This window comes from Xenopus laevis, chromosome 3L (genome assembly GCF_017654675.1).
Source record: "Xenopus laevis strain J_2021 chromosome 3L, Xenopus_laevis_v10.1, whole genome shotgun sequence".
In the NCBI taxonomy this organism is placed as follows: Eukaryota; Metazoa; Chordata; class Amphibia; order Anura; family Pipidae; genus Xenopus; species Xenopus laevis.
Genome location: NC_054375.1, coordinates 143,572,649 through 143,591,619, shown reverse-complemented (window position 1 = coordinate 143,591,619; position 18,971 = coordinate 143,572,649). Strand labels below are relative to the sequence as shown.

At 39.4% G+C, this 18,971-nt stretch overlaps 1 protein-coding gene across 1 annotated transcript; it reads left to right on the top strand.

Moving 5' to 3' along the window:
* Positions 1-3,291: 3,291 nt before the first annotated feature.
* asf1b.L (anti-silencing function 1B histone chaperone L homeolog) lies at positions 3,292-15,895 on the top strand. The gene is given in 5 exon segments (NM_001086841.1): positions 3,292-3,385; positions 8,069-8,222; positions 10,912-11,027; positions 12,437-12,613; positions 14,141-15,895. Coding segments are annotated over 4 exon segments (603 nt in total). The 5' UTR covers positions 3,292-3,385; positions 8,069-8,113; the 3' UTR covers positions 14,342-15,895.
* Positions 15,896-18,971: the final 3,076 nt, after the last annotated feature.

Here is an 18,971-nt window from a genome sequence, read left to right as displayed (position 1 = left end):
GACCAAAAAAAACCTTTGACTTTATTTAGTTTGGCCTTTTTGAATTCGAATTTCTACGTTTTTTCAATTCGAAATTCGACCCTTGATAAATATGCCCCTGAATGAAAAAAAAACGAATATCCCTAATACCTCTAACAATTTGAGTTTTTAGAACAATTATTAGCAAAAATTTCAGATCTGTCAGGTTTAATGGGGACAGTTTTTGACAAAACCCAACAGGCCTTGAAATAAAAGGACTTTCTTCTCATCAATGCTCCATAAATTACAGCGTCCAGGTTATGGTTGTCCCATGGATGGTGCTCCTATCGTAGCTGTGGTTCTTTCAACCACCTTCAGAGTTACCATTGGACTTGATTGTTTCTATGCCTTCCTTACCTGGTCACTGAGTATTGTTGGTTTGCATTTTCTAGGCAGAGTCACAGTAGTCTGCTTCCATTTTTTTTTATCTGCGTTTTGGGAATTTTTAAGTAATTATCGGTATTAATTACTAATCAGCCTTATATTGTGACATTTCTATTCTATGTGTACTGAGTGGGTCCCTAAGCTCAGTAAGTGACAGCAGCACAGAGCATGTGCAGTGAATCAGCAGAAAAGAAGATGGGGAGCTACTGGGGCATCTTTGGAGACACAGATATTCCCTGCTAAAGGGCTGTGGTTGCCTTGGGCTGGTACAGAAGCACAAATCATAATGTACAGCATTTCTAGCCTACATTTTTCATTAACATTTAGTTCTCCTTTAAGCTTGGCTCTTCCTCTCTAGCCTCTAGCCTATTGAAGGATTGCTCTGTCCCCAGCCCAGCGTCACTGAAACTGCACAGAAGGTATTTTAGCCGTGTCAGAGGGTCGGGTCAAAGCAGGTTTGCAAGGCTGGGGGCAGCTTTCAGGGAAAATATTCCGGGTGCAGCAACTACTTGATACTGACACATTCATATGATTTTTATAGGAACATGTCGGTATTGCTTTAAGCTCTATTCTATCTCTCATCTTCCCTCTCTGTTGCTTTCCACATTCTATTTCGTGTTCCACAGTTCCTCCACTGCCCGCAAGGGCTACTACTTCAACTATCCACACTGTTTTTCTCTTGATGTCCCCCTGTTACTCAGTCTGAGCTTCACACCAGCTTTATCTCCACAATCATGAACATTAGCAGCTCTGAAGGCAGGCTGGATTATATACTCTGCCTTGTGACGTCCCAATTTTATCTTGAGAGACCGTGACATTGAAACACGTGGCGGAAATAGGGTAGCCACGTTTTTTTGAAAAAAAAAAAATACCGTCCTTCCTATATATTTAGATATTTTCCCTATTAATAACTGGGTTCAAGCACATAGGGGTTGAGTAGGTAACACAAGCCAACCCACACAGCACTAGCATACCTCCCAACTAGGGTTGACACCTTTTCTGGAAAAAAAAATACCGGCCTTCCTATATATTTATCCGTTTTCCCTATAAATAACATTGGAATCAACTGGGTTGCCACTAGGCCAGTATTTTGCCGGTTTGGCCAGTAAAAATGATGGTTGATCCCAATGCTATTAAAAGGGAATAAAGATAAATATATAGGAAGGCCGGTATTTTTTTTCCAGAATAGGTGGCGACCCTACATTTAGCTGAAAACATGATTTCCTTAGCAACTTTCTCCAATTGGCTTGGTAAAAACATAAAACTTGCTTAAAGGGCATGTAAAGTCTAAAATAGAATAAGGCTAGAAATGCTGTATTTTGTATACTAAATATAAACATGAACTTACTGCACCACAAGCCTAATCAAACAAATGATTTATGCTTTCAAAGTTGGCTACAGGGGGTCACCATCTTGTAACTTTGTTATACATCTTTGCAAGACTAAGGGGCACATTTACTATTGGTCGAATATCGAGGGTTAATTCAACCATCAAAGTAAAATCCTTCGACTTCGAATATCGAAGTCGAAGGATTTACCACATTTAGTTCGATCGAAAGAAAAACCGTTCGTTCGAACGATTAAATCCTTTCGAATCGAACGATTCGTAGGATTCTAATCCATCGGTCGAACGATTTTCCTTCGATCAAAATATGCTTAGAAAGCTTATGGGGAAGGTCCCCATAGGCTAACATTGATGCTCAGTAGGTTTAGTTGGCGAAGTAGGTAGTCGAATGGTCGAATAGTCGAACGATTTTTAGTTTGAATCGAAGTCGTAGTCGAAGTAGCCAATTCGATGGTCGAAGTAGCCATAAAAAACCTTTGAAATTCAAAGTTTTTTTCAATCGAATCCTTCACTCGAGCTTAGTAAATGTGCCCAAAAGACTATGCACATGCTCAGTGTGGTCTGGGCTGCTTAGGGATCATCATAAACAAAGCTGCTTGAGTTCTGCATGGCTGGGAAGTAAGGCGGGGGCTCCCCCTGCTGTTCATAAGTATGATTGTTTCCCTGCTCAGCAGTTAGGGACCGTCTGACAATTCCTATCCACAGCAGTAAATGAAGGAAGAATTTCACTGCATACAGTCAGGTTTCTTATAAAAAAATTTTATCAAAGTATATTGGAGATAGGTTTCTTTTTCATCAAAGAAAGTAAAAATGGGATTTTATTTTTTTGCCTTTACATGCCCTTTAAACTGAATCCTCTGCTATAGTATCTTCAGCCCACTCAAAATAGCCCCAGATCAATGCCGCTGCCTCTAAAACATTGGCAAAAGACACTTCTCATAAACGTAAATGAAAGATACTAATCAATAATTGATTAGCAGTGCCCTCTGCCTCCTCTATAGTTACAGTCCTGTTCTTCCCGCTTCCCACCACACACATTTATTCTAACTTCCCGCGCAATACTCCCTTAACCGGAAGTGCGTACGCCTGAACAGGGGGAAAAAAAACACCTGACGCGGCAACAAACGTCAAGCCGCGCGGGAAGAAAACAGGATTATCCAATCAAAAGTAAGAGCTGCTGCGTGTCCCAGTCCACGTGATCGTAGCAGTATAATCTAACGGCCATCTTTAATGTGGTTATGGAATAAATGTTGGCTTTTAGACATCGAAGACCTTTTTAATGGACTTGGTTTTGTAAAGCGGAGTCATAGATATTTGTGTAAGGTTCTGGTAGAACCCTTATACCTCTGTTTATAAGCTTGTTTCGATAAGTGGGTGGTAATGCGTTTCACGCTGGTTGACCTGTACCTAGCACCGCCTTTTCCACCTCATTGGCGAGTCAGTCAGAAGGAGGGGCTTCCGGCTCAGAGGGGGCGGGTTTTGGGTGCGCGTTAGGAGAGGGGTTGGAAGTGAGGCGCCGGCGCGCGCGGGAGACAAAACGGAGGGCGGGAAAGAAGGAGCGGGGTGTGTGTGAGAGAGCTGCACCGAGTGTTAGCGCACCAACGGGGGATACCGGACAAGGAGGAGAGACGGAAAAAGGTGATTGGCTGCTGTTTGTTGTTCTGTTTATACCTCACTTCCCTGTCACCTTTGGACGCTTCCAAATGTCTCGTGTCCAACGTGTGGCCCTTCAGCTCTAACTCTCTGTAGTGTTTGAACTGAAAGGGCCACAGGCTGGGCGGCATGTACTCTCTGTCTAGCAACTTCTATTATTAATATTATTATTATTGCCTTTATCTGGTGTATTACAACATGGGCGTGGCTAATATGTCTCATTTGTAAGCACCCCCCCCCAATTACTTTCATTTGAACCCCCATCTGGGCCATCAGTGGCTTATTCACATCAAAAATACACATTCCTACAACTTTAAAGTCCCATTTGGTTCTGATTAGAACCCTGGAAAAAATATATACGTATTTATTATAGATAGCTATTGATATAAATAGATATTGGCAGTTCCCTGGCAGGTGCAATATGGCAGTTGCGCCTCATACAAACATACATAGCAAGTTAGGTTGAAAAAAAAAAGACACCCGTCCATCAAGTTCAACCGTAAAACAGGTGGTTGACCTTCATCGTGATAACTTTTAGTATGTTCTAGAATGCCCAACTTTGCCATTGGTCTTCATTATTTATTTTTAATTGATTTGCCGCCTTTTTCTGACCCTTTCAAGCTTTAAAATTGGGGTCGCTGACCCCGTCTAAACAGCAAATGCTCTGTAAGGCTACACACGTATTGTTAGTGCTACTTTTTACTACTCGTCTTTCTATTCAGTCCTCTACTATTCATACTCCAGTCTCTTATTCCAATTAGTGCTTGGTTGCTAGGGGAATTTGGAAATGCAAACTGGAGAGCTAAATAACTCAAAAATCACAAATGATAAAAAATAAAAACCAGCTGCAAATTGTCTCAGAATATCACGGTCTACATCATACTAAAAGTTAATTTAAAGGGGATGTAATGGCAAAAAAATAAAACCCCACTTTTACTTTCTTAAATGAAAAATAAATATCTGTAATACACTTTAATTAAAAAATGTCTACAGTTTTAATAATAAACCTGACTGTAATTCCCCCTTCATTATACTTGCTCTCACAGCTGCGAATAGGACGGTCCCTAACTGCTCTGCAGGGAAACAACCATACTTTCCCACAACTCGAGCAGCTCTTTGTTTGCCTGTAGAGATTTGTATCCGCAGACCAAGTGCAGTCTGTATATTCTGATTATCAGTCAGTCTTGATGTATCAGCTTCTGGCAAATATTATTTGATTTGTGCTGTTTTGATAATTTATGACAATCCCTAAACTTAACCTCCCAAATGAAGCCCAGACCACACTGAGCATGTGCACAGTCTGGGTCTTGCAAAGATGTTTAACAAAGTTACAAGATGACAGCCCCCTGCACCAACTTTGAGAGCATAAATAATTTGTCTTATTAGGCTTCTGGTGCAGTAAGTTCATGTTTATACAAAATACAGCATTTCTAACATTATTCTATTTTAGACTTTAGTTGCCCTTTAAAGGGCATGTAAAGTCAAAAAAAATAAAATCCCATTTTTTCTTCAATGTAAAAGAAACCTATCTCCAATATGCTTCAATTAAAAAATGTGTACCGTTTTTATAAGAAACCTGACTGCATGCAGTGAAATTCTCCCTTCATTTACTGCTGTGGATAGAAATTGTCAGACGGTCCCTAACTGCTGAGCAGGGAAACAATCATACTTATGAACAGCAGGGGGAGCCCCCGCCTTACTTCCCAGCCATGCAGAACTCAAGCAGCTTTGTTTATGATGATCCCTAAGCAGCCCAGACCACACTGAGCATGTGCACAGTCTTAGTCTTGCAAAGATGTTTAACAAAGTTACAAGATGGTGACCCCCTGTAGCCAACTTTGAAAGCATAAATTATTTGTTTGATTAGGCTTGTGGTGCAGTAAATTCATGTTTATATTTAGTATACAAAATACAGCATTTCTAGCCGTATTCTATTTTAGACTTTATATGCCCTTTAAGTCCATATATAACCTTCCTAACTGCCAGTTGATCCAGAGAAAGATGAAAACCCCTATTTGAAGCCTCTCCAAAAAAAAATTCCTTCCTGACTCCTAAGATGCAATTAGACCAGTTTTTGAATTAGCTTGTACTATGAACTGTCTTCCATAACCCTGTAGTAAGACTGAGTACAGCTTCTAGCATGACTGTCGGTTCTGGGAGTTTCAGTGCAACGGCTGTTGTGCAATGGGTGATGGAGAGGAACAGGGTAGTGTGTAATTATGCCACAATTCAGGTATGGTGAGATCCATCTCCAAGTAAAGCAGTGGCTTAAAAAGTGGGGATGCACCGAATCCACTATTTTTGATTCGCCTTGAAAGATTCAGCCAAATAACGAACCGAATCCTAATTTGCATATGCAAATTAGGGGTGGGAAGAGGAAAACATTTTGTACTTCCTTGTTTTGAGACAAAAAGTCACGCGATTTCCCTCCCCACCCCTAATTTGCATAAGCAAATTCAGATTTGCCTTCATGTAGCGAGTCCCTTCGTATTGTGGCCTTCGCTAGCAATAGTTCAGTGCAGGATTCCGTTAAATCCATAAGTGTTAAGCCAGATCAAATTCAAATCCTTAAATCCATGGGCCATTAAAGAGGAAGTAAAGTGTAAAATAGAATAAGGGTAGAAATGCTGTATTTTGTATACTAAATATAAACATGAACTTACTGCACCACAAGCCTAATCAAACATAATTTATGCTTTCAAAGTTGGCTACAGGGGGTCACCACCTTGTAACTTTGTTATACATCTTTGCAAGACTAAGACTGTGCACATGCTCAGTGTGGTCTGGGCTGCTTAGGGATCGTCATAAATTATCAAAACAGCACAAGTCAAATAATATCTGACAGAAGTCGATGCAGCAAGACTGATTAATAATCAGAATATGCAGACTGCACTGAGTCCAGTGTTGTCAAGTAAAATAGTAATCTGGATTTTATAGTAATCTAATCTTATAGGTTTTGTATTGTTTAATATGAACTTTCTCCAATTCTGCAGAACCAGTGGCTGCAGCAAAAAATCCTCCAAATAAAATTCCAGTTTATCTGTTTTAAAGGCAAAAATAAAATCCATTACAAATCTCTATAAAGTCGCTGACTGCTCTACAGGGAAACAAACAAAGCTGCTTGAGTTCTGCATGGCTGGGAAGTAAGGCGGGGGCTCCCCCTGCTGTTCATAAGTATGATTGTTTCCCTGCTCAGCAGTTAGGGACCATCTGACAATTCCTATCCACAGCAGTAAATAAAGGGAGAATTTCACTGCATACAGTCAGGTTTCTTATAAAAACGGTACACATTTTTTAATTAAAGTATATTGGAGATAGGTTTCTTTTTCATTAAAGAAAGTATAAATGGGATTTTATTTTTTCGCCTTTACATGCCCTTTAAAGCTCTGGTCAATTGAACGTGGCAACTGTTTCTAGTTTACAGATGGAGTTTGCATTTTTCTTTTAGTTCTGGTTTAGAATAGGTCAAGTTTTTGTTGGGTTAGCTGCATTTGGCCAAAACAAAACATGATGTATACGATGCATCCCCTACTAAGCAAGCATGGCAGGATCTCCCCAGTAATGTCTCTGCAACTGATTCTGAGGAATGAGAGGGGGAAGGTTTATTGTAAGAAATATAGAGGGACCCCCTGTTGAACAAACTGGGTAGTTCAAAGACTTTGGTTTCTGGGGTGCATGACCAATGTGGCTCTCAAAATGGAGGAGGATGAGTTGGAGGAGGGGAAAGGGTTTTTGTAGCGTAAAGGTATTTAGTTTGTTTTATTCAAGTTGAAGTGGGATGGGACAGAAGAAAATAACTGCTTTAAGTTCAATTCTGCAATTCAGAATGGAGTTTCTTGCAGAAAGAACTCTTGTCTTTATTTATTTTTAAACAAATTAATTAAAGATCACTTTTGCATCTCTTGCCTTGAGCCACCATTTTGTGATGGTCTGTGTGTTGCCTCAGAGATAACCTGACCAGAAATACTGCAGCTCTGTAACAGGAAGAAGTGAGGAAGCAAAAGACAGAACTGTCTGTTAATTGGCTCATGTGACCTAACATGTATAGTTTGTGTGCACAGTGAATTGTTCGATCCCAGGGGGCGGCCCTTATTTTTTTAAATGGCAATTTTCTATTTATGATTACCCAATGGCACATACTACTAAAAAGTATATTATAAAAATAATTCTTTAGAGATTCACCGAATCCACTATTTTGGATTCTGCCGAACCCTTGAATCCTTCACGAAAGCTCCAGCCTAATCGAATCAGAATCCTAATTTGCATATGCAAATTATTGGTGGGAAGGGGGAAAACATTTACCTCGACCGAATCCTGCTGAAAAAGGCCAAATCCTGGATTCGGTGCATCCCTACTTTTTTTTTTTTTTTACATGAATCAAGGTTTTACATATGAGCTGTTTTATGCAGTATATTTTTATAGAGACCTACATTGTTCGAGGGGGGTATAATTTTCTTTTAAACAAATCATATAAGGAACATATTTTAATATCTTTGAAAGAGCAAAGCGTTGCAGGCCTATCTCTCTCTGCTGATAGTCAAACTAATTTCCTATTTGTTTCTTACTTAATGCTTTACCCTTGCTGAAATATTGGTGGCAAGTGTCTATAAGTCTCTCTCTCTCTTACTGTTTTAATGTGAATAATAAACCTACTTTTTATATCTTTAGCCTTAGTGACAGAACTTCACTGGTATTTACGGCTTGAGAGGCATCATGGCAAAAGTACAGATCCTCAACATGGTGGTGTTGGATAACCCCTGCCCCTTCCACAACCCTTTCCAATTTGAAATTACCTTTGAATGTATAGAGGACCTGCCAGATGGTGAGTGGCTTTATTTTTTTCCCACTAACCTCCACAGTGTAACTCAGGAGTGCCCATGCTTTACTAATGCGAGGTCTACTTTTAGTGATATTATCCCATTGTGATCTACATCCATACTATCACTGTTGGCATTCTGTTCCATGGAAAATATTATATTGATTAATAAAAGAATTGATATTACTATATTTGGAGAAAAAAACTACGGTAAATATTATGTTACCGTAACATAATAAATATCTGAATGAAAAGAATAAAACGAGGATAATTTAGACAAGCTGTTGACAGTGTCTTGACATCTACTGATCACCAACTAAAGGTAGATCTCAATCTACCTTTTGGGCACCCTTGGAGTAACTATGGTACGTCCCAGGTTATACCAAGCCTCTCTGTCGCCGAGCTGTTGTTTGTACCCAGAGTTGGTCTCCTGGCAGACTCAGGACATTCGACTGCGTGTGTCCATATATAATACACAAAATCCATGAATATCTTGTAAATTATGTCCTTATAAACGGTGACTAATGATGTCATCAGTTATAAACGGATGTCATTTTTGTTACATGACTCACTAAAACGTGTGTATTATAATAAATAAAGTAGCCCTTGTTGGAAAATGAGTATATTGGAAGTAACCTTCCTCTATAAAAACCTTCGGCCTTGTGCTTTTTATATGATCATGGAACTCCTCGGTGACTTATAATATCCTTATATTTTATAGTAGGGGGTATTTTATTCACTATATAAAGTTTTTTAAAAACAAATACAAGTTTGCTTAATGAGAGAATATATAATTCTATTTTCTAGTACATGTATGGGAGCTGTTATCCAGAATGCTCAGGACCTGGTGTTTTCCAGATAACTGATCTTAAAGGGGTGGTTCATATTTGAACTTACTTTTAATATGTTATAGAATGACCAATACTAGGCAACTTTTAAATTAGTCTTCATTGTTTATTTTGTATTGTTTTTTAATTATTTGCGGTCTTCTGCTGATCCTTTCCAGCTTTCGAACGGGGGTCACTGACCCTGTGTAAAAACAAATGCTCTGTAAAGCTACAAATGTATTATTACTTATTTTTTATGCAGATCCTCCCCTATACATATTCCAGTTTTTTTATTCAGATTGGTGCATAGTTGCTAGGGTTATTTGCACCCTAGCAACCAGATTGCCAAAATTAAACTGGAGAGCTGCTAAATAACTCAAAAACCACAAATAAAAAATGCAAACCAATTGCAAATTGTCTCAGACTATTATACAGTACGTTTTAATGTGAACAACCCCTTTAACGTATATGCGGGGATTTTTAGCATATTCTATTGTTAAAATAATGTTTGCATTTGATACATTTGCCAACGCAATTTTAATAAATTGCATAAATGTCCTCAGCCTCTAAAACATACATTAACATGCGTGCAAGGGTTGCATGTTAATACCTGAAATATTCACTTGTCCCTTTCAGTGCTTCTCTGCTGCTTAGTATCATAGTTGTGAGCCCTGTGCTTCCAGAAAAAAAGATCCTAGAATTCATTACATCTTTATTAAAGGGGAACTATCTCGAAAATGTAATAAGCTTCAGCATACTCAATAAGAAACTTTAGAAATACAATCAAATAAAGGTAACATATAGGATAAATGAAGAAACCCTCATTTTGTAGTCCATTATAAGTAATATATGGTGTTGCTGTTAAAAATTAATATTGTATTCAAAAATAGCCCCTTTATTGGAGCTCCCTATAGATGTTCTCTGGTCCCTGTCTGTTTCAAATGAGGGGTGGGCGTGTCCTAACGGTCCCTGCCAGAAGCACAGTAGGGTGGACAGCCAATCACAGCCCTGCAGTCACACAATCACAGACAGACTTCAGTTCCCTATCAGGTCCTGCTAGCTGCTGATTGGTTCCTGTCCTACAGTGCAGAGAGCCGCAGGCTCCCCTGCACAGCCTTCGAATTCAGGGAGGAGGAAGAGACGGGAGGGATTAGGGTTTTTGTAGAAATATTCAACAAATCAGACTGAAACACTACATTTTTAAGCACAATTCTTCTATATCTAAATTATAACACACTGGTACATTCTTATTTTTTAAACAAAATGTCTCCTTTAAATATTCTGTACCATTTCTGAAATAATCAAGTTTATCTTCACTATTCCTCTCTCAGCATCTGTTTCTCTTCATTCTCTCTTCATGCAGCAGTTGGGTGTCAGATATTCATTGACAGTTAGATCCAATATATCTTATAGGGCGGCTCCTTTTGCCTAGAAGATGTATTAGAGGTCACTCTATTAAAATCACCAGACATCATGTCTCTCTTCATGCAGGATTTGTGCAAAAGGCAGTTCTTTTGTTTGTACTGGAGTGAGCTAATTCGTCTGCTAGGAAAAGAAGGCCCGGCTTTGAGATATATTGGATCGAACTGTCGATGATTGTCTGACACCCAACTGCTGCATGAAGAGAGAATGAAGAGAAACAGATGCTGAGAAAGGGATAGTGAAGATAAACTTGATTATTGCAGAAACGATGCAGGATGTTTGATTGCATTTAAAAACGTTTGAGTTTAATATGATGAACCTTATATTAAATTTTCATTCCGCAATAGTTCTAGTTCCCCTTTAATCTGTGTTCATAGGTGGAATGTGTGATTACTATCCAGCGATATTGTTGTACTGATTGTATATAATGCACTGCTTCTCCCTAGATCTGGAATGGAAGATAATCTATGTGGGATCTGCTGAGAGCGAAGAATATGATCAAACGCTGGATTCTGTCCTGGTGGGGCCTGTCCCTGCTGGGCGCCACATGTTTGTCTTTCAAGTGAGTGTCAAAGTGATGACATGGATTCTGTGCTTCTCTTACATTGCGCTGTGATGCCTGTGGCTCACATATAACAAATTGCCATTGTTTGTGCACCATGACCTTAAAGGGGTTGTTCACCTTCCAAACACTTTTTCCGTTCAGTTGTTTTCAGATTGTTCTCCAGAAATAGACTTTTTTCAGTTGCTTTCAATTTTTTTATTTACCGGTTTTCCGAAATCAAAATTTATAATTGAATGTTCGTGTCTCTGGTGTTTGAGTCTGGCAGCTCAGTAATTCAGGTGCAGATTCTGAACTGCTACAATTTTACAACATTTAGTTGATACGTTTCTCAGCATCATCTCGGGAGTATTAGCAACTATTGTATCAATACTAAGGGCAGAGACACGCTGCTATTTCGGGAGGTTGGTTGCCCAGAGACAAATCGCTGCTTCTTCTTCGGGCGACTAATCTCAGAAGTTGCCTCATGAGGTAACTTCGGGCGTCTACAGATATAGCTGAAGCGATCCGAGTGCCATCCTGCCGGCGATTTACATACTAGATGGGAATCCAGTTTGGGGGCATTAGTCGCCTTCCCGCCAGCTAGAATGTAAATTGCCGACGGGATGGCTCTCGGAATGCTTCATTTTTCGAAGTCGCCCGAAGTTTTGCTTCTTCAGGCGACTGATCTCCCCAAACTGCCTTCCCGCCGGCTAGAATGTAAATCTCTGGAGGGATGGCACGCATTACGTTTAATTTTCCGAAGTTGCCTCACAAGGAAATTTTGGGCAACTTCAGAAAGCTGAAGCGATCTGAGTGCCATCCCACCGGCGATCTACATTCTAGCTGGCAGGAAGGCAGTTCGGGGAGATTAGTCGAACAAAGAAGTGATTTGTCTGTGGGGAGACTAATCTCCCAAAATAGCAGCTTGTGTCTCTGCCCTAACAGCTGCCTTTAATAATACTCGGGGATTTTGCTCAGCAGGGACAAAGATAGAAACCGGTTACAGGGTCTGCGACCCTCCTCCCAGAGCTGCTTTAGAGAGGTGAAAAATTAGATTTAGACTTCAATATTAGAAAAAAGTTCACACATAGAAAGTAATTGGAAAAAGTTATTTCTGGTGAACTGTCTGAAACCAATTGAACTGGAAAAAAGTGTTGGAAGGTGAACAACCCCTTTAGGGTCTGGCCACGGGCAGATTAGATGTGTTTTATTATCTGTTTAATTTATTGAGCCATTTTTATGAAGACCGTTGCAATTATATTTACTGCAATAAGGCTTACACTTGATCAGATTCAAGTTTCTCTTCTTAGTACGTGTGAATTTATTGGGCTAATTGTCCATTTTTTTTTTCTTTTGAAACAAGAGGTTACGATGTATAACACAATAACGAAGTTACTGCAAACCTGACTGAGTGTGTTCCTCTGCAGGCAGATGCTCCGAATTGCAGCCTTATCCCAGAGTCAGACGCTGTAGGAGTGACTGTAGTGTTGATTACCTGCACATACCGTGGTCAGGAGTTCATCAGAGTTGGATATTATGTAAACAATGAGTACTCTGACCCAGAACTGCGGGAGAACCCACCTCTCAAAGCACATTTTGGACAGGTACTTGTATAGCTCTGTGTGTCTGTATTTAAAGGGAATGTCCATCTTTTTGTAAGTCCCTGTAAGCTAGAGGAGGAGGGCACGGACTCCTGTCTCCACTACTTCTTTGCAGCAGGTAATGGAAACAGCGGTGCAGCTTCAGTTGTGCACATAATTTTTACCTTACTCATTTGCATAGGATGAATGTTATTGCCAGCCCAAATACCATTCATTCATGCTATGTTAAAGGGGACCTGTCACCCACACATAAAAAGCTTCATAATGAAAGTCCTTTGCAAATTAAACCCATATTATTGTTTTCATTAAAAAAATCCATACCTGTTCTAAAGGTGTGTAAATATATTTGCTGTCGATCAAATATTACCTGTCCCGCCTCTATGCCTGAGACAGACAGACAATTCCTTTTACTTTCCATTCAGCACTTCCTACGTGTCACTGCTCTCCTCACATTTCCCCTTCATTCCTCATGCTCTGTAATTGTGTAGGGCACTGCGCATGGGCATTAGGTCCCCCATTCTGGTGCAAACACAAGATTTTGGGGTGCTGCACATCTTGTCTTGTGTCTACAAAATGGTGCTTGCTGCGATTGTGTAATTCCAATATAGTGTAAATAAAGCTTATTTTGCGCAACTAACATCATAGAAAAGAATTTGGAATTATTTTTTTAGTGTGACAGGTCCCCTTTAATGAGTGAAGAGGAGGAGCTATACATGATATAAAAGAAACTAGTGATTTATGTTAACTGCCTATAGTCAAGATTGGCAATAGGGACTCGATGAAAACTATTTAAACTGAACATCCCCTTTAAGGCTTGGTGCAATTTTGACCCACTTCCAACCCATACCTACTCCCTCCCAACCTGTCCTATATATATTAGGGATGCACCAAATCCGGGATTTGGCCGAATCCTTCTGCCCGACCGAAGCAAATTCTAATATTCATATGCAAATTAGGGGCGGGAGGGAAATAGTGAGACTTTTTGTCACAAAACAAGGAAGTAATAAATGTTTCCCATTCCCACCCCTTATTTGCATATGCAAATTAGGATTCGGTTCGGTATAAAAAAAAAAATGATGCACCTAGGAAGACAGGCCCTCAACTGCCCAAAATAATCCTGATTTGTGTTGGCTCAGGCAGCACTATTTCTATGGTCTACTATAGCTTTTAGAATAGTTTTGTTTTGTTTTTTTGTGGGGGGTTCTTGACCATTGTTAGCATAACTAAACCCAGCATTCTGTCTGCACTATGGTCTAGATCAGTGCTGTGCATTTCTGTGGTACCGAGGGCCAGAATTTTTCTGGCCTACGTGGTGGAGGGCTGATCATGGAAGCCAGTGTTGATCGCACCCCTTTTTAAAACACACCCACATTTACCAGACCCTTGTTTTCACAAGAACATTTAAGACCATGTACACATTACGGTAGTAGTACACCAAAAAAATAAAGGTTGGTGCTCACTGCAGGTGTACCACTTATGAAAAAAATGTAAGCAACCTGTAACCTAATATCTTCCTCAATCTATCCACAGCTTCAAAGAAATATCCTGGCATCAAATCCTCGTGTCACCCGCTTCCACATCAACTGGGAATGCACAAGCGAGGCAAAGATGGAAGATATTGAGAATGTGGACCCCGCCTCTAATACCATGTTGCCCCCTAACTGTGCCCCATCGAAGGGTCTCGCAGCTGCACTTAACACTCTCCCAGAGAATTCCATGGACTGTATGTGATCTCGGCAATAGAGGGGCATTATGAGTGGCAGCAGGGAAACTGCCAAGAACTCTCTAGCACGACAGTCTCGGGGCTCCTGGCTTCTACAATCACTGCCAGCTTACACTTCTGCACAGTCTCTCCTGTGTCTCGCTTGCTGGTAGTTCCACACGCCAATTAGAAGGATTTTTCTCTACACAAAACCAGTCTTCCTGTGTTAACCAGACACCTCCTGCCTTTCCACATCACTATTGTGTTTCGCCTGACAACTTTAAAATTTTTTTTTTTATTTCCAATACTCCCAGGGCCTTTCCATTTAAACTTTCTTAGCAGACTTCATTCTGTCAAACATCTTTCTTTGTCTTTCCTTTTTTTTTTCCTGTAAAAATAAGGCCTTGATCTGCATATAATGGCCCTGGAGTTCTATTAGTAACCGTTTATAGCTTCCATGTCTACCTATTGTCTGTCACATTTTTGCCACCTATACTGAGGGATGTCGGTACATTGTGTGGAAAGACCTCATTCCCTGCAGTTAAATCTCACTGCAGTCTGGTGCTAATTGGTCATACTGTCTCTTACCTTGGCTAAACATGGGCTTTGTGAGTGATCACTGTTAAAGGGGAACTATCGCGAAAATGGAAATGTAATATAAGCTTCCTCATACTGAAATAAGAAACTTTCTAAATACAATCAATTAAATATTCCGCATTGTTTCTGAAATAATAAAGTTTATCTTCGCTATTCGGCATCTGTTTCTCTTCAATCTGTGTACATACAGCAGTTGGGTGTCAGATATTCATTGACAGTTAGATCCAATATATCTTATAGGAGGGCTTCTTTCCTAGCAGATGTATTAGAGCTCACTCAAATAACTGATTCCAGTATAAACAAAATCTAACAAAATAACTGCCTATTCCACAAATCCTGCATGTAGAGACATGATGTCTGGTGATTTTTATAGAGTGAGCTCTAATACATCTTCTAGGCAATAGAAGAGAAACATGCTCAGAGAGGGACCGTGAACATAAACTTGATTATTTCAGATACAATGCAGAATTTTTAATTGATTGTATTTAGAAAGTGTCTTAATTATGCTTATTTTTGTGATGGTTCCCCTTTATCTTGTTGGAAGCCAGTGTATTGCCTGTTGTGTTTAGGTAATGCATATATCTAATAGCACAATTGTCTTGCATTCAGCATGCTAGGATCCTCTCTCTACCACACATACATGTGCAGGGTTGGTGTAGTGTTTTCCAGGAAATATCAAACTTGTCTGTGGATACGGCACCTTCTGCAACAGACTTTTTCTTTTCTAAATGTTACAGACTGTTGCTCTTCAGCTGCAAAAAATCACCATCTCAAGGTCCTTGAGATATTTGGAGATCCCCAGAGGGGCAGTAAATGACTCCTCCCAAACTCCAGGAGCCTATCTTGTTTTGTATTTTTGTTTGGCCGCCTTAACTGGCTGTTAATGGTTGATGACCATTCATTTATGTGTGTTTTTTTTAAGAAAAAATTATATATGTGAGTAGGAATTTGCTTAAATAAAAGCACTTAGAGCAAACTACTGTCAACTTGAATTCTGATGGTAATTTTATTGCCCAGGTTTGTACAACTGAGGAAGGTACAAGGGTGTACCAGCAGGAAGACCAACTGCATACAAGTTGTGCTCACAGGAGTGTAGCCGTCATAAAGGTAGCCATTTCTTGTTGTAGACTCTGCTGTAAACTTTACTGATCATTAAAGGAACAGTAACATCAAAAATGAGTGTTTTAAAGTAATAAAAATATAATGCAGTGTTGCCCTGCACTGGTAAAACTGGTCTTTGCTTCAGAAACACTACTATAGTTTATATAAATAAGCTGCTGTGTAGTAATGGGGGCAGCCATTCAAAGGAGAAAAGGCTCAGGTTACACAGCAGATAAGCTCTGTAGAACATAATGGTGTTATCTGTTATCCACTATTTAACATGTGCCATACAGACTTTTTTTCAATTTCCACCATTGCTACACAGCAGCTTGTTTATATGAACTATAGTAGTGTTTCTGAAGTAAACAGATCAGTTTTACCAGTGCAGGACATCAGTACATGATATATTCATTGCTTTAAAACACTTAAATTTTTTTGATGTTACTGTTCCTTTAAGGGGCAGATTTATCAAAAGTCGAAGTGAAAATTCGAATTTCGAGCTAATTTTTGTGTACTTCGACTAGGGAATAGTCCAAATTCGATTAGAATTTAAAAAAAAATATAGAATTTTGAAATGTATTCTGTCTCTTAAAAATTCGACATACCATCTAAAAACCTGCAGAATTGCTGTTTTAGCCTATGGGGGATCTCCTAGAACATATTTGGGTCAATTGGTGGACATTGAAAAATCAAATTTTATATATGTATGTATGTATGTATAAATATATACTTTGAATCGAATGCGATATTACATCAATTAGTACGATTCGAATTTGATCGAAAACTGACCTGTTCGATCTAAAGAGGACCTATTCAGCCAAAAAAAAAAACCTTTGATTTAATTTTGGTTGGTCTTTTTTGAAGTTCAGATTAGAAATTCATCCCTTGATAAATTTGCCCCTAACATTTGATTACTTATTATTTAGGAAAAGGGTGGTCACTCGTTTTACTCGTATTTTCTACTCATAACTAGGACTGGCCGTTTTATTGAGAGGTTGCCCATATATATCCCCTCGTTTAACGACATCACCAATCGAGCGGATCTTTCCCCCGATTTGCCCACCAACGGCAGGGCTATATCCTAGAGAGGAACGATTGGATTACGAGGAGCAATGGGCTCAGATGGGTCGATCGGCTGAAAAATTAAACCTTCCCAATCTATATCATGGCCAGATATCGATCAGACTGACCCATCGGAAGCCCCCATACATGGGCAGATAAACCGCCAAATTGGTCTAAAGGGACGATATCTGCACCTTTAATCTGCCCCTGTATGGCCACCATTATTTAGCTTTTTATTCAGCAGCTCTTCAATTAGCATTTTAAGCAATCTGGTAGCTAGGGTCCAAATTACCCTAGCAACCATGTGTTAATTTGAAGAGACTGAAATATAATAAGTAGAATGATGAGAAATAGAAATTAGCAATAACAATACATTTGTAGCCTTACAAAGCATTTGCTTTTTAGATGGGGTCAGCGATGCACATAAGAGTCAGAAGAAAAAGGCAAATCTTTATAAAACTTAACATAAAAATAAATAGTGAAAACCAAATGAGAAGTTGCTTAGAATTGGCCATTCTAAAAGGTGAACCACCCCTTTAACTTTGTTTGTTATAGAAAGGCCATTTCTTAGCAACTTTTCACTTGGTCTTCCATATATACTGTATATATATATATATATATATTTATACATTTTTTTTAAAAAAATATGCCTCTTTAGTGTTCAAATGGAGGGGTGAGTTCAATGACCTCATCTAAAAAAAACAAGCACGTTGTAAATCTGCAGATTTATTGTTACTTTTTATCACTCTTTCTATTCAACCCTCTCCTATTCATTGTCCAGCCTCTTATTCATATCTGTGCATGGTTGCTAGGGTCTTTTGAATCCTAGCAACGAGACTGCTGAAATTGTAAACTGGAGAGCTGCTGAATAAAAAACTAAATAACTCAGAAACCACAAGTAAAAAATTAAGACCAGTTGCAAATTGTCTCAGAATATCACTCTACATACTAAATGTTAATTTAAAGGCAAACAACCCCTTTAATAATGCACAGCCATTGTCTGGCCCTGCATAGGCTTTGAAACGGGGGTCTTGTACCCCCTCATTTTGGGAGTTGTAGTCCAGCAACTTCTGGTGACCCAAGATTAAGGAATGACGATCCAAGCTCCAATAATATGACGACTAACTGTCCTTCCAGTGCAAAGCCTGTGTGTAGAGAGAGAGAAGGATTCGGGGAGTTGAGTAACTTCATTTTTCAAAACAAGTCTATACTTTTTAGCGATCATATTTGGAACTTTGCATGGCATGATGCTTATTACATTTTTATTTTCAGAATGGGTTTCCTTTAACATACTGATACCCTATGCAGGTATTTGTTCCATTATCCGGAAACCTGTTGTCCAGAAAGTTCGGAATTACGGAAAGGTGGTCTCCCATAGACTCTTATTTTAATCAAATCATTCAAATGTTTACAAATGATTTCCTTTTTCTCTGTAATAATAAAAGTTACTTGTACTTGATCCCAACTAAGATATAATTAATCCTTATTGGAGGCAAAACCAGCCTATTGGGTTTATTTAATGTTAACTTGATTTTCTAGTAGATTTAGGGTAAATCCACACTGGGCATTTTGGGGAGATCTCCCCAAACGCCTTCCCTCGCTCTGCTCCAGCTGAATTGAAAAAAACGCCTCACGAGGAAACTTCGGGCGACTTCGGAAAACGAACCGCCGCATGTGATTAGCGCTGGCATTTTTTAATTTTAGCCGGCGAAGAGTGAAGGAAGGCGTTTGGGGAGATTGGTCGCCGCAAAGGCGAGCCGATTAGAGGTGAACTACCTCTAAGAGGGAGACAGCCTTCATGTAGGTAATTCGTAGCTTTCTGGATAACTGATCCCATATCTGGGATCAATTCAGCAGCTTCATCTCTGTACAAATAGGTAGTGAGCAATCTGACTTCTG